Source organism: Oncorhynchus masou, chromosome 25 (assembly GCF_036934945.1).
Source record: "Oncorhynchus masou masou isolate Uvic2021 chromosome 25, UVic_Omas_1.1, whole genome shotgun sequence".
NCBI lineage: Eukaryota > Metazoa > Chordata > Actinopteri > Salmoniformes > Salmonidae > Oncorhynchus > Oncorhynchus masou.
In genome coordinates, this window is record NC_088236.1 from 12,784,379 (window position 1) to 12,805,767 (window position 21,389).

Genomic DNA, 21,389 nt, shown 5'->3' on the forward strand with positions numbered 1-21,389 from the left:
AGCAATGATAGGAGAGACCATGTGAGGTTATGACAGAGCCAAGTGACTTGGTGTATAGCGAGAATAGGAGAGGGCCTAGAACAGAGCCCTGGGGGACACCAGTGGTGAGAGCGTGGCGAGGAGACAGATTCTCGCCACGCCACCTGGTAGGAGCGACCTGTCAGGTAGGACGCAATCCAAGCGTGGGCCGCGCCGGAGATGCCCAACTCGGAGAGGGTGGAGAGGAGGATCTGATGGTTCACAGTGTCGAAGGCAGCCGATAGGTCTAGAAGGATGAGAGCAGAGGAGAGAGAGTTAGCTTTAGCAGTGCGGAGCGCCTCCGTGATACAGAGAAGAGCAGTCTCAGTTGAATGACTAGTCTTGAAACCTGACTGATTTGGATCAAGAAGGTCATTCTGAGAGAGATAGCGGGAGAGCTGGCCAGGAGATATGAATCTCCTTCAAGGCAGGTTCAGGAGGTAGGGCTCTCCTTTGAGGCAGATTCAGGAGATAGGGTTTTCCTAGACAGTTTCAGGAGGTAGGGCTCTCCTTCAAAGCAGGTTCAGGAGGTAGGGCTCTCCTTTGAGGCAGATTCAGGAGATAGGGTTTTCCTAGACAGGTTCAGGAGGTAGGGCTCTCCTTCAAAGCAGGTTCAGGAGGTAGGGCTCTCCTTCAAAGCAGGTTCAGGAGGTAGGGCTCTCCTTTGAGGCAGATTCAGGAGATAGGGTTTTCCTAGACAGGTTCAGGAGGTAGGGCTCTCCTTCAAAGCAGGTTCAGGAGGTAGGGATCTCCTTCGAGGCAGGTTCAGGAGGTAGCGCTCTCCTTCAAGGCAGGTTGAGGAGGTAGGGATCTCCTTCGAGACAGGTTAAGGAGGTAGGACTCTCCTTTGAGGCAGGTTCAAGAGGTAGGGCCTCTCCTTCGAGGAAGGTTCAGGAGGTATGGCTCTCATTTGAGGCAGGTTCAGGAGTGAGGGCTCTCTTTCTAGGCAGGTTCAGGAGGTAGGGCTCTCCTTCGAGGCAGGATCAGGTGGTCGGGATCTCCTTCGAGGCAGGTTCAGGAGGTAGGGCTCTCCTTCGAGGCAGGTTCAGGAGGTAGGGCTCTCCTTCGAGACAGGTTCAGGAGATATGGCTCTCCTTCGCGGGAGGTTCAGGAGGTATGGCTCTCCTTCAAAGCAGGTTCAGGAGGTAGGGCTCTTCTTCGAGGCAGAAGCAAGCTCCCAGTGCCAGGAGTTCTCTTAGATCCTCCATTCGTCTGCATAATGTTATTGAATAGATTCGTAGTTTGACCAGTAAATTCTCTTTATTCCTCTCATTCATATTGTTGCATTACTCTTCACCTCTAGTTATCGTTCCTTTCCTCTCTCTCTCTCTCTCTCTCTCTCTCTCTCTCCCTCTCTCTTTCTCGCTCTCTCTTTCTCTTTCTCTCTCTTTCTCTCTCTCTCTCTCCCTCTCTCTTTCTCTCTCTCTCTCTCCCTCTCTCTTTCTCTCTCTCTCTCCCCTCTCTCTTTCTCTCTCTCTCCCTCTCTCTTTCTCTCTCCCTCCCACTCACACTTTACCATGTTAATTTTCCTCATTTTGATTACTCTGGCTGTTTGACTATAGCTGTAATAGGCTCTCTTTATGTTGCCTAGCTGCATAAAAGGCTTTCTGTACTGGCCGACTGTTTGTATGCTGGCTGGCTGGGTGGCTGGGTGGCTGGGTGGCTGGCTGTCTGGGTGGCTGTGTTGTTGGCTGGTTGTGTGGCTGGCTGACTGCATGGCTGGGTGGCTGGCTGGCTGTGTGGATGACAGGCTGTGTGGCTGGCTGGGTGGGTGGGTGGTTACCTGGGTGGGTGGCTGGCAGGCTGGCTGGGTGGGGGGTTGGCTGTCTGGGTGGCTGGCGGGCTGGCTGGCTGACTGTCTGGGTGGCTGGTGGGCTGGCTGACTGGCTGGGTGGCTGGCGGGCTGGCTGACTGTCTGGGTGGCTGGTGGGCTGGCTGACTGGCTGGGTGGCTGGCGGGCTGGCTGACTGTCTGCGTGGCTGGCGGGCTGGCTGACTGTCTGGGTGGCTGGCGGGCTGGCTGACTGTCTGGGTGGCTGGCGGGCTGGCTGACTGGCTGGGTGGCTGGCGGGGTGGCTGACTGTCTGGGTGGCTGGCGGGCTGGCTGTCTGTCTGGGTGGCTGGCTGGCTGACTGGCTGGGTGGCTGGCGGGGTGGCTGACTGGCTGGGTGGCTGGCGGGCTGGGTGAGCATTTCTTATGGACACAGAATTACTCTTCTCGCTGTGAGGAATCAAATCAATTAAAACAGGTCCGCCCTCCTGTCTATATCAATAGATTAGATAGATTTACGTTTCACCCTTTTTACTTCCATTCTGTCAGCCAGCGATACAATTCTGCCTGTTGTTTGAGGCACCTTCACTGCGTGGAGAATGCATGGCTGTGCGATTGAGAGATGAGAGATGATGATAAGAGCTATTACAAGGTGTGGGATTGATGGAGAGGTCTGAGTACTTAAAAAAATAGAATCAATTCAATACAACAATCAAACTCCGGTGCTAAATTACATTAAATCAAGCAATTATCAGTCAATAACCACATCGTAGGCTGCGTTTACACAGGCAGCCTAATTCTTATCTTATTTCCACTAATTGGTATTTTGACCAATCACATCAGATATTTTTCATAGTTGATCTAATTGGTCAAAAGATCAATTAGTGAATCTAAGATCGGAATTGGGCTGTCTAAACTGAGCCATAGTAGACAAACTGAGATAGCTAACAATTAGCAGTCAACAATAATAGTGTTTCAAGATGCTGATTGCCTTTGTACCTGATGGGGGCTGTCTCTAATTGTCATTCAGATGGTACTGTAGGAGGCTGTACAAATACAAAAAAATGCTACTCTGCCTCTATCTCACTCACTGTGACTGTCAATATCTCACTCACTGTGACTGTCTCCATCAATTCAATTCAAACGGCTTTATTGGCATGGGAAACATTTGTTTACATTGCCAAAGCATGTGAAATAGATAATAAACAAAAGTGAAATAAACAATAAAAAATGAACAGTAAACATTACACAACTTTACAAATTTCCAAAGGAATAGAGACATTTAAAATGTCATATTATGTATATATACAGTGTTGTAACAATGTGCAAATAGTTAAAGTACATAAGGGAAAATAAATAGACATAAATATTGTTTGTATTTACAATGGTGTTTGTTCTTCACTGGTTGCTCTTTTCTTGTGGCAACAGGTCACAAATATTGCTGTTGTGATTGTATACTGTGGTATTTCACACAATAGATATGGGAGTTTATCAAAATTGGATTTGTTTTAAACATTTTTGTGGGTCTATGTAATCTCAGGGAAATATGTGCCTAATATGTTCATAGATTTGGCAGAAGGTGAAAAAGTGAAATTCAGTTTCCACCTCATTTTGTGGGCAGTGTGCAGTCTGCACAGTCTGTCTTCTCTTGAGATCCAGGTTTCCATACGCCGGCATTTCTCAATAGCAAGGCTATGCTCACTGAGTTTGTACATAATCAAAGCTTTCCTTCATTTTGGGTCAGTCACAGTGGTCAGGTATTCTACACTATGTACTCTCTGTTTAGGGCCAAATTACATTCCAGTTTGCTCTGTTTATTGTTAATTCTTTCCAATGTGTCAAGTAATTATCTTTTTGTTTTTCTCATGATTTGGTTGAGTCTAATTATGTTGCTGTCCTGGGGCTCTATTTGTGTTTGTGAACAATCCCAGAACCAGCTTGCTTAGGGGACTCTTCTCTAGGTTAATCTCTCTGTAGGTGATGGCTTTGTTATGGAAGGTTTGGGAATCGCTTCCTTTTAGGTGGTTGTAGAATTTAACAGCTCTTTTCTGGATTATGATTATTAGCGGGTATCGGCCTAATTCTGCTCTGCTTGCATTATTTGGTGTTTTACGTTGTATCTCTCTCTGTGACTGTCTCAATGTTTCTCACTGTGATTAACTTTATCCCTCTCTTTCTTTGACTCTCTCTCTCCCTCTCTCTCTCTCTCTCTCTCTCTCTCTCTCTACGTCTCTGTGATTGTCTCTCTCTCTCTCTAGGTCTCTGTGACTGTCACTCTCTCTCTCTCTCTCTCTCTCTCTCTCTCTCTCTCTTTCTGTGACTGCCTCTATCTCTGTCTCCTTGACTCCCTCTCAGTCTCTGTGACTGTCTATGTCATTATCTCTGACTGTATACAGTGAGAGAAAAAAATATTTGATCCCCTGCTGATTTTGTACGTTTCCCCACTGACAAAGAAATGCTCAGTCTATAATTTTAATGGTAGCTGTATTTGAACAGTGAGAGACAGAATAACAACAACAAAAATCCTGGTAAACGCATGTCAAAAATATTATAAATTGATTTGCATTTTAATGAGGGAAATTAGTATTTGACCCCTCTGCAAAACATGATTTTGTACTTGGTGGCAAAACCCTTGTTGGCAATCAGAGGTCAGACGTTTCTTGTAGTTGACCACCAGGTTTGCACACATCTCAGGAGGGATTTTGTCCCACCATTAAAGTTTCAAGACTGATGTTTGTGAGCTCGAACCTTCAGCTCCCTCCACAGATTTTCTATGGGATTAAGGTCTGGAGACTGGCTAGGCCACTCCAGGACCTTAATGTGCTTCTTCTTGAGCCACTCCTTTGTTGCCTTGGCCGTGTGTTTTGGGTCATTGTCATGCTGGAATACCCATCCACGACCCATTTTCAATGGGAGGGAAGGGAAGGAGGTTCTCACCCAAGATTTGACGGTACATGGCCCCATCCATCGTCCCTTTGATGCGGTGAAGGTGTCCTGTCCCCTTAGCAGAAAAATACCCAGAAAGCATAATGTTTCCACCTCCATGTTTGAAGGTGGGGATGGTGTTCTTGGGGTCATAGGCAGCATTCCTCCACCTCCAAACACGGCGAGTTGAGTTGATGCCAAAGAGCTCCATTTTGGTCTCATCTGACCACAACACTTTCACCCAGTTGTCCTCAGAATCATTCAGATGTTCATTGGCAAACTTCAGACGGGCATGTATATGTGCTTTCTTGAGCAGGGGGACCTTGCGGGAGCTGCAGGATTTCAGTCCTTCACGGCGTAGTGTTACCAATTGTTTCCACTCCACGTGGTGAGATCTTGCATGGAGCCCCTGGCCGAGGGAGATTGACAGTTCTTTTTGTGTTTCTTCCATTTGCGAATAATCACACCAACTGTTGTCACCTTCTCACCAAGCTGCTTGGTGATGGTCTTGTAGCCCATTCCAGCCTTGTGTAGGTCTACAATCGTGTCCCTGACATCCTTGGAGAGCTCTTTGGTCTTGGCCATGGTGGAGAGTTTGGAATCTGATTGATTGATTGCTTCTATGGACAGGTGTCTTTTATACAGGTAACAAACTGAGATTAGGAGAACTCCCTTTAAGAGTGTGCTCCTAATCTCAGCTCGTTACCTGTATAAATGACACCTGGGAGCCAGAAATCTTTCTGATTGAAAGGGGGTCAAATACTTATTTCCCTCATTAAAATGCAAATCAATTTATAACATTTTTGACATGTGTTTTTCAGGATTTTTGTTGTTGTTATTCTGTCTCTCACTGTTCAAATAAACCTACCATTAAAATTATAGACGGGTCATTTCTTTGTCAGTGGGCAAATGTACAAAATCAGCAGGGGATCAAATACTTTTTTCCCTCACTGTATATCTCTCTCTGGGACTGTCCCTATCTCTCTGACTGTCTCTATCTCTGTGTGACTGTCTCTATCAATTCAATTCAATCTCTGTGTATATAATATATAAAGTGAAATAAACTGTCTCTATCTCTCTGTCTCTGTGACTGAATCTCTCTCTCTCTCTCTTTCTCTCTCTCTGTGACTGTCACTATCTCTCTTTCTCGGTGTTACTGTCTGTATCTCTGTCTGTCTCTGTGACTGTCTCTTTCTCGATCTCTCTCTCTCTTTGCTTTATTGGCATGGGAAACGTGTTAACATTGCCAAAGCAATCTCTCTCTGCGAATCTCTCTATGTGACTGTTTCTATCTCCGTCTCTCTGCGACTGTCTATCGCTCTGTGTGACTGTCTCTATCTCTTTCTCAGTGACTGTCTATCTATCTCTCTCTCTCTGTGACTGTTTCTATATCTCTCTCTCACTTTTCCCCCCCTCTCTACCTAAAGTTCTTGTATCCAACTGCCACTGTCAGGGGTACTCGACGGCCATCTTGGTAGAAGCATTATCAGCTCGTCTACTGACTAAAGTGTATGAATTCTCCGAAAAATCTGCTTCTTCCCTCTAGCCTTCAGCCCAGGGGAGGATCTCCCTAACAAGGCTCTCCAGAATGGCAGCCCATCCAAATGCCATCGCTTCATGAAGATCAAGAATGTGGAGACTGGAGTCACGTACAATGACACTCTACACCACAGCTCTAGTAAGGTATGGAACGGACTTTATTTCTCGTCTGCAGACACTGGCTTCTTCTCATCAATCAATCAGTCAATTAGTTAATCATTAACTAATTAGCCAATCAATTAATCAGTCAAGGGACTGTGTGGCTTCTCATCTGTACAACAGTTGCTTCCTCTCATCAATCAATTGATTAGTCAATTAGCTAATCAATCAAACAATTAATTTAATCAAATTAGCTCAATTAGCTCATATCAGCAGTCACTCAGTTAGCCCATATCAGCAGTCACTCAGTTAGCCCATATCAGCAGTCACTCAGTTAGCCCATATCAGCATTCACTCAGTTAGCCCATATAAGCAGTCACTAATTAGCCCATATCAGCAGTCACTCAGTTAGCCCATATCAGCAGTCACTCAGTTAGCCCATATCAGCAGTCACTCAGTTAGCCCATATCAGCAGTCACTCAATTAGCCCATATCAGCATTCACTCAGTTAGCCCATATCAGCATTCACTCAGTTAGCCCATATAAGCAGTCACTAATTAGCCCATATCAGCAGTCACTCAGTTAGCCCATATCAGCAGTCACTCAGTTAGCCCATATCACCAGTCACTCAATTAGCCCATATCAGCAGTCACTCAGTTAGCCCATATCAGCAGTCACTCAATTAGCCCATATCAGCAGCCCATCACTCAATTAGCCCATATCAGCAGTCAGCATCAAATTAGCCCATATCAGTAGTCAATCAGTTAGCCCATATCAGCATTCACTCAATTAGCCCATATCAGCAGGTTTTAGATTGGTAAGTTAGTCTAGCCAGCTATCTAAACTTGTAGTAATCATGGTTGAATTATCGACTGTGTGGGCCCCCATTGATTTTGTCAGTCACTCTCACTCAGATATAATCTTAAAACTGTAAACATTTCTCTCCAGCATATGGCAAAATGTAATTTAGGGCCTCCAAAAGGCTGGGGCTGACTCTGACTGCATGTGTGGGTACGGTTGTGGGTACGGATGCGGGTACGGATGTGGGTACGGATGTGGGTGCGGATGCGGGTACGGATGTGGGTATGCATGCATGTGGGTACGGATGTGGGTACGGATGCGGGCGGATGCGGGTACGGATGTGGGGATGCGGGTACGGATGCGGGATGTGGGTACGGATGCGGGTACGGATGCGGGTACGGATGCGGGTACGGATGCGGGTACGGATGCGGGTACGGATGCGGGTACGGAGGTGGGTACGGATGTGGGTACGGATGCGGGTATGGATGTGGGGATGCATACCCGCAAGCCACTGTGACCCCTCATGATGAGTTGCCCATCTGAAGCATTCAGCCATTCATCTGCACAGATAGCTCTGCAGCCGTCGCCTTGGTCTTTGAACATGAGCCTAGCTAATTATTTCAGTGACTTATCGGACGACAGCCTGCTATGCATCCCAATGAATGTGCCTCGCCGCTCATAGCACATCTTCAGATGTATAAAAAATCACAGAATGATGTTTTTCTCAGTCATATAAAGAACAGCTGCGGGGCATGAATGCCCAGAGTTTCATGTTGAGTGGAAGTATTGAGGCAAGAGTGAATCCTTTGTTTTATTTTTAACACTGTTCATCATCACCCTTTTTTTCCCCTTTCTCTCTTCCCCTATCTCTTTCTTCCTCTTTCCATCTCTCTCTCTTCTCTCCTCTTCTCCATCTCTGTCTCTCTCTCTCTGTCCCTCTCTCTCTCTCTCTCTCTCTGTCTCTCTTTCTTCCTCTTTCCATCTCTCTCTCTCTGTCTCTCTCTCTCTCTCTGTCTCTCTCTTTCTTCCTCTTTCCATCTCTCTCTCTCTCTGTCCCTCTCTCTCTCTCTGTCTCTCTTTCTTCCTCTTTCCATCTCTCTCTCTCTGTCTCTCTCTCTCTCTCTCTGTCTCTCTCTTTCTTCCTCTTTCCATCTCTCTCTCCATCTCTCTCTCTCCCTCTCTCTCTCTCTCTCTCTCTCTGTCTCTCTTTCTTCCTCTTTCCATCTCTCTCTCTCTCACTCTCACTCTCACTCTCACACTCACTCTCACACTCACTCACTCTTTGTCTCTCTGGGACAGTGCCAGTGCCACATTTGTTGTTGTTTTGACTGTGTACTCCAGCACTTTGAATTTGAAATGATACAATTACAATGACTTCTTAATTTAATTGTAAAGAAATATAGCACTTTTGGTAAACAGTCCCCCTTTTTAATAGATAAAACTATTAGGACAAATTCACATATATGTGTGTTGAAGTTATGTTTCAGATTATTTTGTGCCCAATAGAAATGATTTTTCTTAACACTTCTACATTCATGAGGATGCAACCATGATTTCGGATAGTCCTGAATGAATCGTGAATAATGATGAGTGAGAAAGTTACAGAGGCACAAATGCATCTGACAAATTTGAAAAGTCAAAACTACTTGTACTACTTTAATACACATATAAGTGAATTTGTCCAAATACTTTTGGTCCCCTAAAATGGGCGGACTATGTACAAAAAGTGCTGTAAATTCTAAACGGTTCACTCGATGGATGAACATACCCTCAAATAAAAATGGACAGTCTGCACTTTAAATTCATAGTCATTGTATAATTTAAAATCCAAAGTGCTTGAGTACAGAGCCAAAACAACAAAAAATGTGTCACTATCCCAAAACTTTAGGCGCTCACTGTATCTTTGGAAAGCATTCAGACCCATTGACCTTTAAACATTTTGTTAGACTTATTCTAAAATTAATTTCATCTTCAACTCTCAGACATCTTAACACGATACACGATAATGACAAAGCAAAAACATGTTTTTATAAATGTAATCTAATTTATTAAAAATATTACATTTACGTAAGTATTCAAACCCTTTACTCAGTAATTTGTTGAAGCACCTTTGGCACCGATTACAGCATTGAGTCTTCTTGGGTATGACGCTACAAGCTTGGCACACCTGTATTTGGGGAGTTTCTCCCATTCTTCTCTGCAGATCCTCTCAAGCTCTGTCAGGTTGGATGGGAGCGTTGCTGCAGAGCTATTTTCAGGTCTCCTCAGAGATGTCTGGGCTCTGGCTGAGCCACTCAAGGACAATCAGAGACTTGTCTCAAAGCCACTCCTGCATTGTCTTGGCTGTGTGCTTAGGGTTGTTGTCCTGTTGGAAGGTGAATCTTCACCCCAGTCTGAGGTCCTGAGCGCTCTGTACTTTGCTCCGTTCATCTTTCCCTTGATCCTGGTGAGTGTCCCAGTCCCTGCTGCTGAAAAACATCCCCACAGCATGATGCCACCACCATGTGTCACCGTAGGGATGGTGCCAGGTTTTCTCCTGACGTGATGCTGCCACCACCATGCGTCACCGTAGGGATGGTGCCAGGTTTCCTCCAGACGTGATGCTGCCACCACCATGCTTCACCGTAGGGATGGTGCCAGGTTTCCTCCAGACGTGATGCTGCCACCACCATGCTTCACCGAAGGGATGGTGCCAGGTTTCCTCCAGATGTGATGCTGCCACCACCATGCTTCACCGTAGGGATGGTGCCAGGTTTCCTCCTGACGTGATGCTGCCACCACCATGCGTCACCGTAGGGATGGTGCCAGGTTTCCTCCTGACGTAATGCTGCCACCACCATCCGTCACCGTAGGGATGGTGCCAGGTTTCCTCCAGACGTGATGCTGCCACCACCATGCGTCACCGTAGGGATGGTGCCAGGTTTGCTCCAGACGTGATGCTGCCACCACCATGCGTCACCGTAGGGATGGTGCCAGGTTTCCTCCAGACGTGATGCTGCCACCACCATGCGTCACCGTAGGGATGGTGCCAGGTTTCCTCCAGACGTGATGCTGCCACCACCATGCTTCACCGTAGGGATGGTGCCAGGTTTCCTCCTGATGTGATGCTTGGCATTCAGGCCAAGAGTTCAATTTTGGTTTCATCAGATCTGAGAGTCTTTAGGTGCCTTTTGGCAAACTCCAAGCGAGCTGTCATGTGCCTTTTACTGAGGAGTGACTTCTGTCTGGCCACTCTACCATAAAGGCCTGATTGGTGGAGTGCTGCAGAGATGGTTGTCCTTATGGAAGGTTCTCCCATCTCCAAAGAGGAACTCTGGAGCTCTGTCAGAGTGACCATCGGGTTCCTGGTCACCTCCAAGACCAAGGCCCTTCTCCCCCGATTGCTCAGTTTGGCTGGGCGGCCAGCTCTAGGAAGAGTCTTGGTGGTTCAAAACTTCTTCCATTTAAGAATGATGGAGGCCACTGTGTTCTTTGGGACCTTTAATGCTGCAGAAAGGTTTTGGTACCCTTTCCCAGATCTGTGCCTCAACACAATCCTGTCTTGGAGCTCTACGGACAATTCCTTCGACCTCATGACTTGTTTTTTTCTCTGATATACACTGTCAACTGTGGGGCCTTATATAGACAGGTTTGTGCATTTAAAAATCATGTCCAATCAACTGAATTTACCACAGTTGGACTCCAATCAAGTTGCAGAAACATCTCAAGGATTATCAATGGAAACAGAATTTCACCTGAGCTCAATTTCAAGTCTCATAGCAATTGTAAAAACCTGGGGTATTGTGTGTAGATTAATGAGGATTTAATAAAAATAAATACAATTTTAGAATGAGGCTGTAACGTAACAAAATGTGTAAAAAGTGAAGGGATACTTTCCGAATGCACTGTATATACACTATATATACAAAAGTATGTGGACACCCCGTCAAATGAATGGATTGGGCTATTTCAGCCCCACCCATTACTGATAGGTGTATAAAATCGATCACATAGCCATGCAATCTCTATAGTCAAACTTTGGTAGTAGAATGGCCTTATTGAAGAGCTCAGTGACTTTCAACGTGGCATATTCATAGGATGCCACCTTTCCAATAAGTCAGTTTATAACATTTCTGCCCTGCTAGAACTGCCCTGGTTAACTGTGTCAGAGTGCTGTTATTATGAAATGGAAACGTCTACAAAAGCTCAGCTGCGAAATTGTAGGCCACACAAGCTCACAGAAATGGACCGCCGAGTGCCGAATCGCGTAGCGTGTACAAATAGTTTGTCCTCGGTTGCAACACTCACTACTGAGTTCCAAACTGCCTCTGGAAGCAATGTCAGGAACTTTATGAAATGGGTTTCCAAGGCCGAGCAGACGCACACAAGCCTAAGATCACCATGGCAATGCCTAGCGTCGGCTAGAGTGGTGTAAAGCTCGCCGCCATTGGATTCTGGAGCAGTGGAAACGCTTTGTCTGGAGTGATAAATCACGCTTCACCATCTGGCAGTCCGACAGACGAATCTGGGCTTTGTGGATGCCAGCAGAACGCTACCTGCCCCGATGCATAGTGCCAACTGAAATGCTTGGTGGAAGAGGAATAATGGTCTGTTTTTCATGGTTCAGGCCCCTTAGTTCCAGTGAAGGGAAATCTTAAAGACATTCTAGACTATTCTGTGCTTCCAACTTTGTGGCAACAGTTTGGGGAAGGCCCTTTCCTGTTCCAACATGACAATGCCCCAGAGCACAAAGTGAGGTTCATACAGAAATGGTTTGCCGAGATCGGTGTGGAAGAACTTGACTGGCCTGCACAGAGCACTGACCTCAACCCCATCGAACACCCCATGGAACGCCGATTGCGAACCAGGCCTAATCGTCCAACATCAGTGCCCGACCTCACGAATGCTCTTGTGGCTGAATGGAAGCAAGTCCCAGCAGCAATGTTCCAACATCTAGTGAAAAGCCTTCCCAGAAGAGTAGAGGCTGTTATAGCAGCAAAGTGGGACCAGCTCCATATTAAAGCCCATGATTTTGGAATGAGATGTTCGACGAGCAGTTGTCCACATACTTTTGGTCATGTAGTTTGTGTGTGTATATATATATATATATATATATATATATATATATATATATATATATATATATATATATATACTGTATATCCTTTTCCTCTGTCTCTCTGTCTCTCTGTCTGTCTCTCTGTCTCTGTCTCTCTGTCTCTCTGTCTCTGTCTCTCTCTTTCTCTGTCTCTCTCTCTTTCTCTGTCCCCCTGCGTCCCTCTTTATCTCCCTCTCCCTCTCTCTTATCTCCCCTCGTCATTCTCACAGGCTGTTTTTGTACGTCTTGTTTACTTCTGTGACTTAAGTGAGCGTCACACTGAGGATGAGGTTGTTTGAGTACGGGAAGAGGGGGGAAGGGATTTTTAGGGCAAGGCCTGAGTGGCTGGACAGAGTGATTGGGTGTGTGGTTCATCCAACATGACTAGACTGCCCATTTTAGCGGCAGCGTTGTTGAGTTACTGTTAAATTTCCGCTCTGTGTTCGTGCTCGGCCAAACATTTTCTTTTTCTTTCTCTCTGTCTAATTTGGCGAATGCATAGATACGGTAAAGAGGTCAATGGAACGCAGGCTGTAGGGGATAGAAGAAAGACCCTGGATTGGCACACGTTCAACAAATTTGTTATTACAAAGTGGATATTTGTCAAATACTTCATGATTAATGTATTGTAACAGGTCGACCATGTGGTTACTAAAATCCTATTTGGATATAGTTAGTTGGCTGTTTTCGCTGCATTAAATTAAGAAATGTTTCCTTTTTATTGTTTAGAGGAAGTGACTGCTAAAGAATTTTCAGACACTAAATAAAGAATTCCTTTAGTGTCTCTCTCTCTCTGTAAAACAGAAATGCCACGGCTTGAGCGATGGGTCCCCTGGGGCTTCCTTTCTCTCGTTTATAATAAATTCCCAAGCACTCTCTTTCTCTCTCTTTCTCTTTCTCTCTCTTTCTCTCTCTCTCTTTTCTCTTTCTCTTTCTCACTCTCTCTCTCTTTTCTCTTTCTCTCTCTCTCCAACTCTCTCTGTCTCTCTCTCCAACTCTCTCTCTCTCTCTGTCTCTCTCTCCAACTCTCCCTCTCTCTCTCTCTCTCCAACTCTCTCTCTCTCTCTCTCTCTACCCCCTCTCTCTCAATTCAATTTCAATTCAATTCAATTCAATTTGCTTTATTGGCATGAGGTAACAATGTACATATTGCCAAAGCTTATTTTGGATATTTACAATATAAAAATGAGAATCAAAATTGTCAATGGGACAACAGTAACAACAATAACCAAGTGTCAAAATAACCATACATTCAACAATAACAATAAGCATACAGTAGAGGACATGTGCAGGTTGATTGGTCTGTCAGACACTGTCCCTCAACTTATGGCAGGCAGCAATGTAGTGCGCTGCCAGCCCACTGCTCTCTGCGTCCTTCCCCAACAGGACGAGTAGCTTAATCTCATCAGAGAGGTCTTTGAAACCTTGAACAAGGGTTTCAAATTTGGGGAAATGACTCTCTCTAATTGTTTTATAGGAAATACAGCTCCGTCTCAGGTTCTGCTGTTGTGCAGTGGTTGCACAGCCTTTCCTCTACAGGGACTCAGGTTTTCCTGTGTCTACCCTTCTCAATGGCAAGGCTGTGCTCATTCAGTCTGTACTTTGTCAAGGTTTTTCTAAGGTTTTGATCAGTAACCGTGGTCAAATAGTTAGCCACAGTGTGCTGTCCATTTAGGGCCAGATAGCACTGCATTTCGCTTTGTGCTTGTGTTTCCCAATAAGCAATGTAGTTTTGACTGTGTTGTACTTTGATTTATCCTGATTGATTGGATGTTCTGGTCCTGAGGCTTCAGTGTGTTAGTAGAACAGGTTTGTGAACTCAACACCAGGACCAGCTCGATGAGGAGACTCTTTTCTTTGCTCAGCTCTTGGCATTGCAGGGCTTGGTAGTGATATGAGAGGGGGTCACTGTATTTTAGATGTTTCCAAAACTTAATTGCTCTTTTTTTGAGTTTTTATTATTAGTGGATATTGGCCTAATTCTGCCCTGCGTGCATTGTTTGTAGTTTTCCTCTGGACATGTAGGAGAATCTTACAGAACTCTTCATGCAGGGTTTCAATGGGGTGTTTGTCCCATGTGATGAAATCTTGTCTTGCAAGTGGACCCCACACCTCGCTGCCATAAAGTGCAATTGGTTCAGTGACATATTCAATTAGTTTTAGACAAATTTGAATAGGTATTTCAATTTGAATTAGCTTTTTAATGGCATAGAATGCCCTGTGTGCTTTCTCTCTCAGTTCATTCACTGCCTCATTACGGTGTCCAGTTGAGCTTATTTTTAAACCTCAGTAATTGTAGTGTGTGCAGTACTCTATATATTTTGTACCAATTAGACTTTGGTCTTATTCCCTGAGATCTGGATCTTCTCTGGAAAATCATTATTTTAGTCTTTTTGTGGTTTACTGCCAGGGCCCAGGTCTGGCAGTACTGCTCTAGCAGGTCCAGGCTCTGCTGTAGGCCATGTGTTGTGGGTGACAGCAGGGACATGTCATCTGCAAAGAGTAGGCATTCAACTTCTGAATTGTGGAAACTAACACCAGGGGCTGAGGATTTTTAGAGAATAGTGGCCAATTCGTTGATGTAAATATTGAAGAGTGTAGGGCTCAGATTGCAACCTTGACGAAGGCATTATATGGCATTATTTTGGTGGACATGTTTATCTATCAGGGTGTAAATATGATCAGTTGTGCGATGTTTTGGTATAAATCCAATTAGGCTTTTACTCAAGACATTGTGCTTATTAAGGACGTTTAGAACTATTACATGTATAATACCACAGAAAACCTTCCCCAGGTTACTGTTCACACAAAGGCCTCTGGGATTGTTGGGGTCACATTTGTCTCCGTTCTTAAAGATTGGGGTTATGAGTCCTTGATTCCAGATGTCAGGGAAATAACCTACACTCAGGATCAAATTAAACAGTTTTATTATAGCCAATTCAAATTTTGCACTAGTGAGTTTGAGCATCTCATATAGGACGCCATCAGGTCCGCATTTACATTTGAGAGCCTGAAGTTTCTTATAGAGCTCCTGGTCAGTAATAGTTTAGTTTCTTATAGAGCTCCTGGTCAGTAATAGTTTAGTTTCTTATAGAGCTCCTGGTCAGTAATAGTTTAGTTTCTTATAGAGCTCCTGGTCAGTAATAGTTTAGTTTCTTATAGAGCTCCTGGTCAGTAATAGTTTAGTTTCTTATAGAGCTCCTGGTCAGTAATAGTTTAGTTTCTTATAGAGCTCCTGGTCAGTAATAGTTTAGTTTCTTATAGAGCTCCTGGTCAGTAATAGTTTAGTTTCTTATAGAGCTCCTGGTCAGTAATAGTTTAGTTTCTTATAGAGCTCCTGGTCAGTAATAGTTTAGTTTCTTATAGAGCTCCTGGTCAGTAATAGTTTAGTTTCTTATAGAGCTCCTGGTCAGTAGTAGTTTAGTTTCTTATAGAGCTCCTGGTCAGTAATAGTTTAGTTTCTTATAGAGCTCCTGGTCAGTAATAGTTGAGTTTCTTATAGAGCTCCTGGTCAGTAATAGTTTAGTTTCTTATAGAGCTCCTGGTCAGTAATAGTTTAGTTTCTTATAGAGCTCCTGGTCAGTAATAGTTTAGTTTCTTATAGAGCTCCTGGTCAGTAATAGTTTAGTTTCTTATAGAGCTCCTGGTCAGTAATAGTTTAGTTTCTTATAGAGCTCCTGGTCAGTAATATTTTAGTTTCTTATAGAGCTCCTGGTCAGTAATAGTTTAGTTTCTTATAGAGCTCCTGGTCAGTAATAGTTTAGTTTCTTATAGAGCTCCTGGTCAGTAATAGTTTAGTTTCTTATAGAGCTCTCCTGGTCAGTAATAGTTTAGTTTCTTATAGAGCTCCTGGTCAGTAATAGTTTAGTTTCTCCTGGTCAGTAATAGTTTAGCTCCTGGTCAGTAATAGTTTAGTTTCTTATAGAGCTCCTGGTCAGTAATAGTTTAGTTTCTTATAGAGCTCCTGGTCAGTAATAGTTTAGTTTCTTATAGAGCTCCTGGTCAGTAATAGTTTAGTTTCTTATAGAGCTCCTGGTCAGTAATAGTTTAGTTTCTTATAGAGCTCCTGGTCAGTAATAGTTTAGTTTCTTATAGAGCTCCTGGTCAGTAATAGTTTAGTTTCTTATAGAGCTCCTGGTCAGTAATAGTTTAGTTTCTTATAGAGCTCCTGGTCAGTAATAGTTTAGTTTCTTATAGAGCTCCTGGTCAGTAATAGTTTAGTTTCTTATAGAGCTCCTGGTCAGTAATAGTTTAGTTTCTTATAGAGCTCCTGGTCAGTAATAGTTTAGTTTCTTATAGAGCTCCTGGTCAGTAATAGTTGGTCAGTTTTTAGTTTCTTATAGAGCTCCTGGTCAGTAATAGTTTAGTTTCTTATAGAGCTCCTGGTCAGTAATAGTTTAGTTTCTTATAGAGCTCCTGGTCAGTAATAGTTTAGTTTCTTATAGTTTAGTTTCTCTCTGGTCAGTAATAGTTTAGTTTCTTATAGAGCTCCTGGTCAGTAATAGTTTAGTTTCTTATAGAGCTCCTGGTCAGTAATAGTTTAGTGTCTTATAGAGCTCCTGGTCAGTAATAGTTTAGTTTCTTATAGAGCTCCTGGTCAGTAATAGTTTAGTTTCTTATAGAGCTCCTGGTCAGTAATAGTTTAGTTTCTTATAGAGCTCCTGGTCAGTAATAGTTTAGTTTCTTATAGAGCTCCTGGTCAGTAATAGTTTAGTTTCTTATAGAGCTCCTGGTCAGTAATAGTTTAGTTTCTTATAGAGCTCCTGGTCAGTAATAGTTTAGTTTCTTATAGAGCTCCTGGTCAGTAATAGTTTAGTTTCTTATAGAGCTCCTGGTCAGTAATAGTTTAGTTTCTTATAGAGCTCCTGGTCAGTAATAGTTTAGTTTCTTATAGAGCTCCTGGTCAGTAATAGTTTAGTTTCTTATAGAGCTCCTGGTCAGTAATAGTTTAGTTTCTTATAGAGCTCCTGGTCAGTAATAGTTTAGTTTATTATAGAGCTCCTGGTCAGTAATAGTTTAGTTTCTTATAGAGCTCCTGGTCAGTAATAGTTTAGTTTCTTATAGAGCTCCTGGTCAGTAATAGTTTAGTTTCTTATAGAGCTCCTGGTCAGTAATAGTTTAGTGTCTTATAGAGCTCCTGGTCAGTAATAGTTTAGTTTCTTATAGAGCTCCTGGTCAGTAATAGTTTAGTTTAGTTTCTTATTTAGTTTCTTAGAGCTCCTGGTCAGTAATAGTTGAGTTTCTTATAGAGCTCCTGGTCAGTAATAGTTTAGTTTCTTATAGAGCTCCTGGTCAGTAAGTTTAGTTGAGAGCTTTCTTATTTAGTTTCTTATAGAGCTCCTGGTCAGTAATAGTTTAGTTTATTATAGAGCTCCTGGTCAGTAATAGTTTAGTTTCTTATAGAGCTCCTGGTCAGTAATAGTTGAGTTTCTTATAGAGCTCCTGGTCAGTAATAGTTTAGTTTCTTAGAGCTCCTGGTCAGTTTCTTATAGAGCTCCTGGTCAGTAATAGTTTAGTTTCTTATAGAGCTCCTGGTCAGTAATAGTTTAGTTTCTTATAGAGCTCCTGGTCAGTAATAGTTTAGTTTCTTATAGAGCTCCTGGTCAGTAATAGTTTAGTTTCTTATAGAGCTCCTGGTCAGTAATAGTTTAGTTTCTTATAGAGCTCCTGGTCAGTAATAGTTTAGTTTCTTATAGAGCTCCTGGTCAGTAATAGTTTAGTTTCTTATAGAGCTCCTGGTCAGTAATAGTTTAGTTTCTTATAGAGCTCCTGGTCAGTAATAGTTTAGTTTCTTATAGAGCTCCTGGTCAGTAATAGTTTAGTTTCTTATAGAGCTCCTGGTCAGTAATAGTTTAGTTTCTTATAGAGCTCCTGGTCAGTAATAGTTTAGTTTCTTATAGAGCTCCTGGTCAGTAATAGTTTAGTTTCTTATAGAGCTCCTGGTCAGTAATAGTTTAGTTTCTTATAGAGCTCCTGGTCTGGTCAGTAATAGTTTAGTTTCTTATAGAGCTCCTGGTCAGTAATAGTTTAGTTTATTATAGAGCTCCTGGTCAGTAATAGTTTAGTTTCTTATAGAGCTCCTGGTCAGTAATAGTTTAGTTTCTTATAGAGCTCCTGGTCAGTAATAGTTTAGTTTCTTATAGAGCTCCTGGTCAGTAATAGTTTAGTGTCTTATAGAGCTCCTGGTCAGTAATAGTTTAGTTTCTTATAGAGCTCCTGGTCAGTAATATTTTAGTTTCTTATAGAGCTCCTGGTCAGTAATAGTTTAGTTTCTTATAGAGCTCCTGGTCAGTAATAGTTTAGTTTCTTATAGAGCTCCTGGTCAGTAATAGTTTAGTTTATTATAGAGCTCCTGGTCAGTAATAGTTTAGTTTCTTATAGAGCTCCTGGTCAGTAATAGTTTAGTTTCTTATAGAGCTCCTGGTCAGTAATAGTTTAGTTTCTTATAGAGCTCCTGGTCAGTAATAGTTTAGTGTCTTATAGAGCTCCTGGTCAGTAATAGTTTAGTTTCTTATAGAACTCCTGGTCAGTAATAGTTTAGTATCTTATAGAGCTCCTGGTCAGTAATAGTTTAGTGTCTTATAGAGCTCCTGGTCAGTAATAGTTTAGTTTCTTATAGAGCTCCTGGTCAGTAATAGTTTAGTTTCTTATAGAGCTCCTGGTCAGTAATAGTTTAGTGTCTTATAGAGCTCCTGGTCAGTAATAGTTTAGTTTCTTATAGAGCTCCTGGTCAGTAATAGTTGAGTTTCTTATAGAGCTCCTGGTCAGTAATAGTTGAGTTTCTTATAGAGCTCCTGGTCAGTAATAGTTTAGTTTCTTATAGAGCTCCTGGTCAGTAATTGGGGAGTCCAATGGATTTTGATTGTACTTTATAGCTTTTTCTAATCCATTCAACTTCTCATGAATTTGGCGTTGTTCTGCGTTTGTGTCAATTTGAACGGTGTTGTAGAGTGTTTTAAAATGGGTTGTCCATATGTCACCATTTTGTATCGCTAATTCCTCTTGTTTAGAGTTGTTTTTTTCCAATTTTGCCAGAAGTTGTTTGTGCTTTTGGAATCATCAATTAGTCTCAGCTGCTTGCTGTTGTACTGTGCTTTTTGGTTCTGAGTGTACGTTTATAGAGTTTTAAAGTCTCACAGTAATGAAGGCGTAATTCACCATTATTTGGGTCTCTGTGCTTTTGGTTTGACAGTGTTCTATGTTTTTTCCTTATAATTTTACAATCTGCATCAAACCAGTTGTCATCTGTGATCTTTTTTGTTTTGTTTTTTATCAATTTCATATGTGCTTCTTTTGCCGTTTGCCTGAATATATAGTTGATGTTTTGTATTGCTAGAATGATGCCTGAATATAAAGTTGATGTTTTGTATTGCCAGATTGATGCCTTCTTCACTGTGAGTGAATGTGGTATCCAGAAAGATATCTAAGAGTGTTTGTATATGTTGGTTCCAGGTTGCTTTCTGGTATTCTTCTGTGCTGTTTTGGGCCCATTTGTATGAATTTCTGATGCTGTACAGCTTACTGGGCTGTGAATGTCTGGTTGTTTCCATGTCTGTTCTCTTGAGGAACAACGTAATTTGGCTGTGATCAGACAGAGGTGTTAGTGACCTGACAGTGAATGAGCTGAGAGAGAAAGGGTCAATGTCTGTGATCATAAAGTCTACTGTTCTCTGGCCAAGAGGTGAGCAGTAGGTGAATCTCACCAAAGAGTCCCCCCATAACCTACCATTGACAAAGTACAGACCCAGGCATCTACAGAGCTGCAGAAGTCCCCTAGGGGCTGTGATGTGTGATCAGAAGTCCCCTAGGGGCTGTGCTGTGTGATCAGAAGTCCCCTAGGGGCTGTGATGTGTGATCAGAAGTCCCCTGGGGGCTGTGCTGTGTGATCAGAAGTCCCCTAGGGGCTGTGCTGTGTGATCAGAAGTCCCCTAGGGGCTGTGATGTGTGATCAGAAGTTCCCTGGGGGCTGTGCTGTGTGATCAGAAGTCCTCTAGGGGCTGTGATGTGTGATCAGAAGTCCCCTGGGGGCTGTGATGTGTGATCAGAACTGTAATTACTATAGATGGAAGCCATGTGATTCCTCAATGGCTTTTGTTCTACAAGGAAATGGCATGTGATCAGAGCCTTGTGTGATGTGATGTCATCCACGTTGCCTTTCAGTTGCCGATCTGCACTGAGCGTGTGTGTTTCGGGTCTATCATGACACCAAGTCAGGGGAGCCGCAAGCCAGATGAGTCTCGGACCAAAGAAGAGCTGCTGCCGCTGGCTACTGACTTCATAGACCAGTACTACACCTCCATCAAAAGGCAGGAGAGTTGCACTAACACTGACCCTATACTTCAGTTATTTACATACCTTTGAATGTACTTGCAAGCATCCCTCATTGCCAGCATCCTCACCAGTAGTACAAATGTCATTTGTTTGTCCTCATATATACATACAGTATGATGTAAATAGTACTCTAAAAATGTGTTACTTTAAAGTACCTCTTTCTCTGTGACACTCATGCCTGGGTGCCCATAATGTTTGTGTTTTTATAACAAATAAAATGTATTTTATTGAGGGAAAGGTTTGGGGGAAAGGTTTGGGGGAAAGGTTTGGGGGAAAGGTTTGGGGGAAAGGTTTGGGGGAAAGGTTTGGAAAACGGCTCATAACAATGTCCAGAACGGAGCCAATGGAATGGCATCAAACACCCGGAAACCATGGAAACCATGGAAACCATGGCAACCATGGGTTTAATGTATTTGATAACGTTCTACTGATTCCGCTCCAGTCGTTACCACGAGCCCGTCCTCCCCATTTAAGGTACCACCAGCCTCCTGTGGCTCACACATGCATATATATTCCTATACATTCAGGAAGAGCACAGCCTCCATATAATTAATTTCACAATACTAATGTATAGCTCTTTTTACTTGCACACAATATACTGTAGCTTGGTCACCCCAGCCCCAGGGGTCCACCGCGCTGCAGAGCCCCAACCCAACACACCCCCACACTTCAGGAACTTTGTGAAACATTCTTTACTGGCTTCGGGTGTACTAGGCCAGGGCCAGAATGACAATCCACAGGGCGGTGGACCCCCGGGGACAGAGCAGCCCAGCAGCTAAGAATAGCCTAAAGAGGTTTAGAGAATGTTTTTCATGCAAAACGGACTCTA

At 43.3% G+C, this 21,389-nt stretch overlaps 1 protein-coding gene across 1 annotated transcript in view; it reads left to right on the forward strand.

Moving 5' to 3' along the window:
• Positions 1-21,389, forward strand: part of LOC135513795 (nitric oxide synthase 1-like) — a 92,712-nt gene that overhangs the window by 10,495 nt on the left and 60,828 nt on the right. Inside the window, exons 3-4 of the mRNA XM_064936729.1 lie at positions 6,260-6,396; positions 20,390-20,535. Of these exons, the coding sequence (XP_064792801.1) occupies positions 6,260-6,396; positions 20,390-20,535 (283 nt within the window). The remainder of the gene's footprint in view (positions 1-6,259; positions 6,397-20,389; positions 20,536-21,389) is intronic.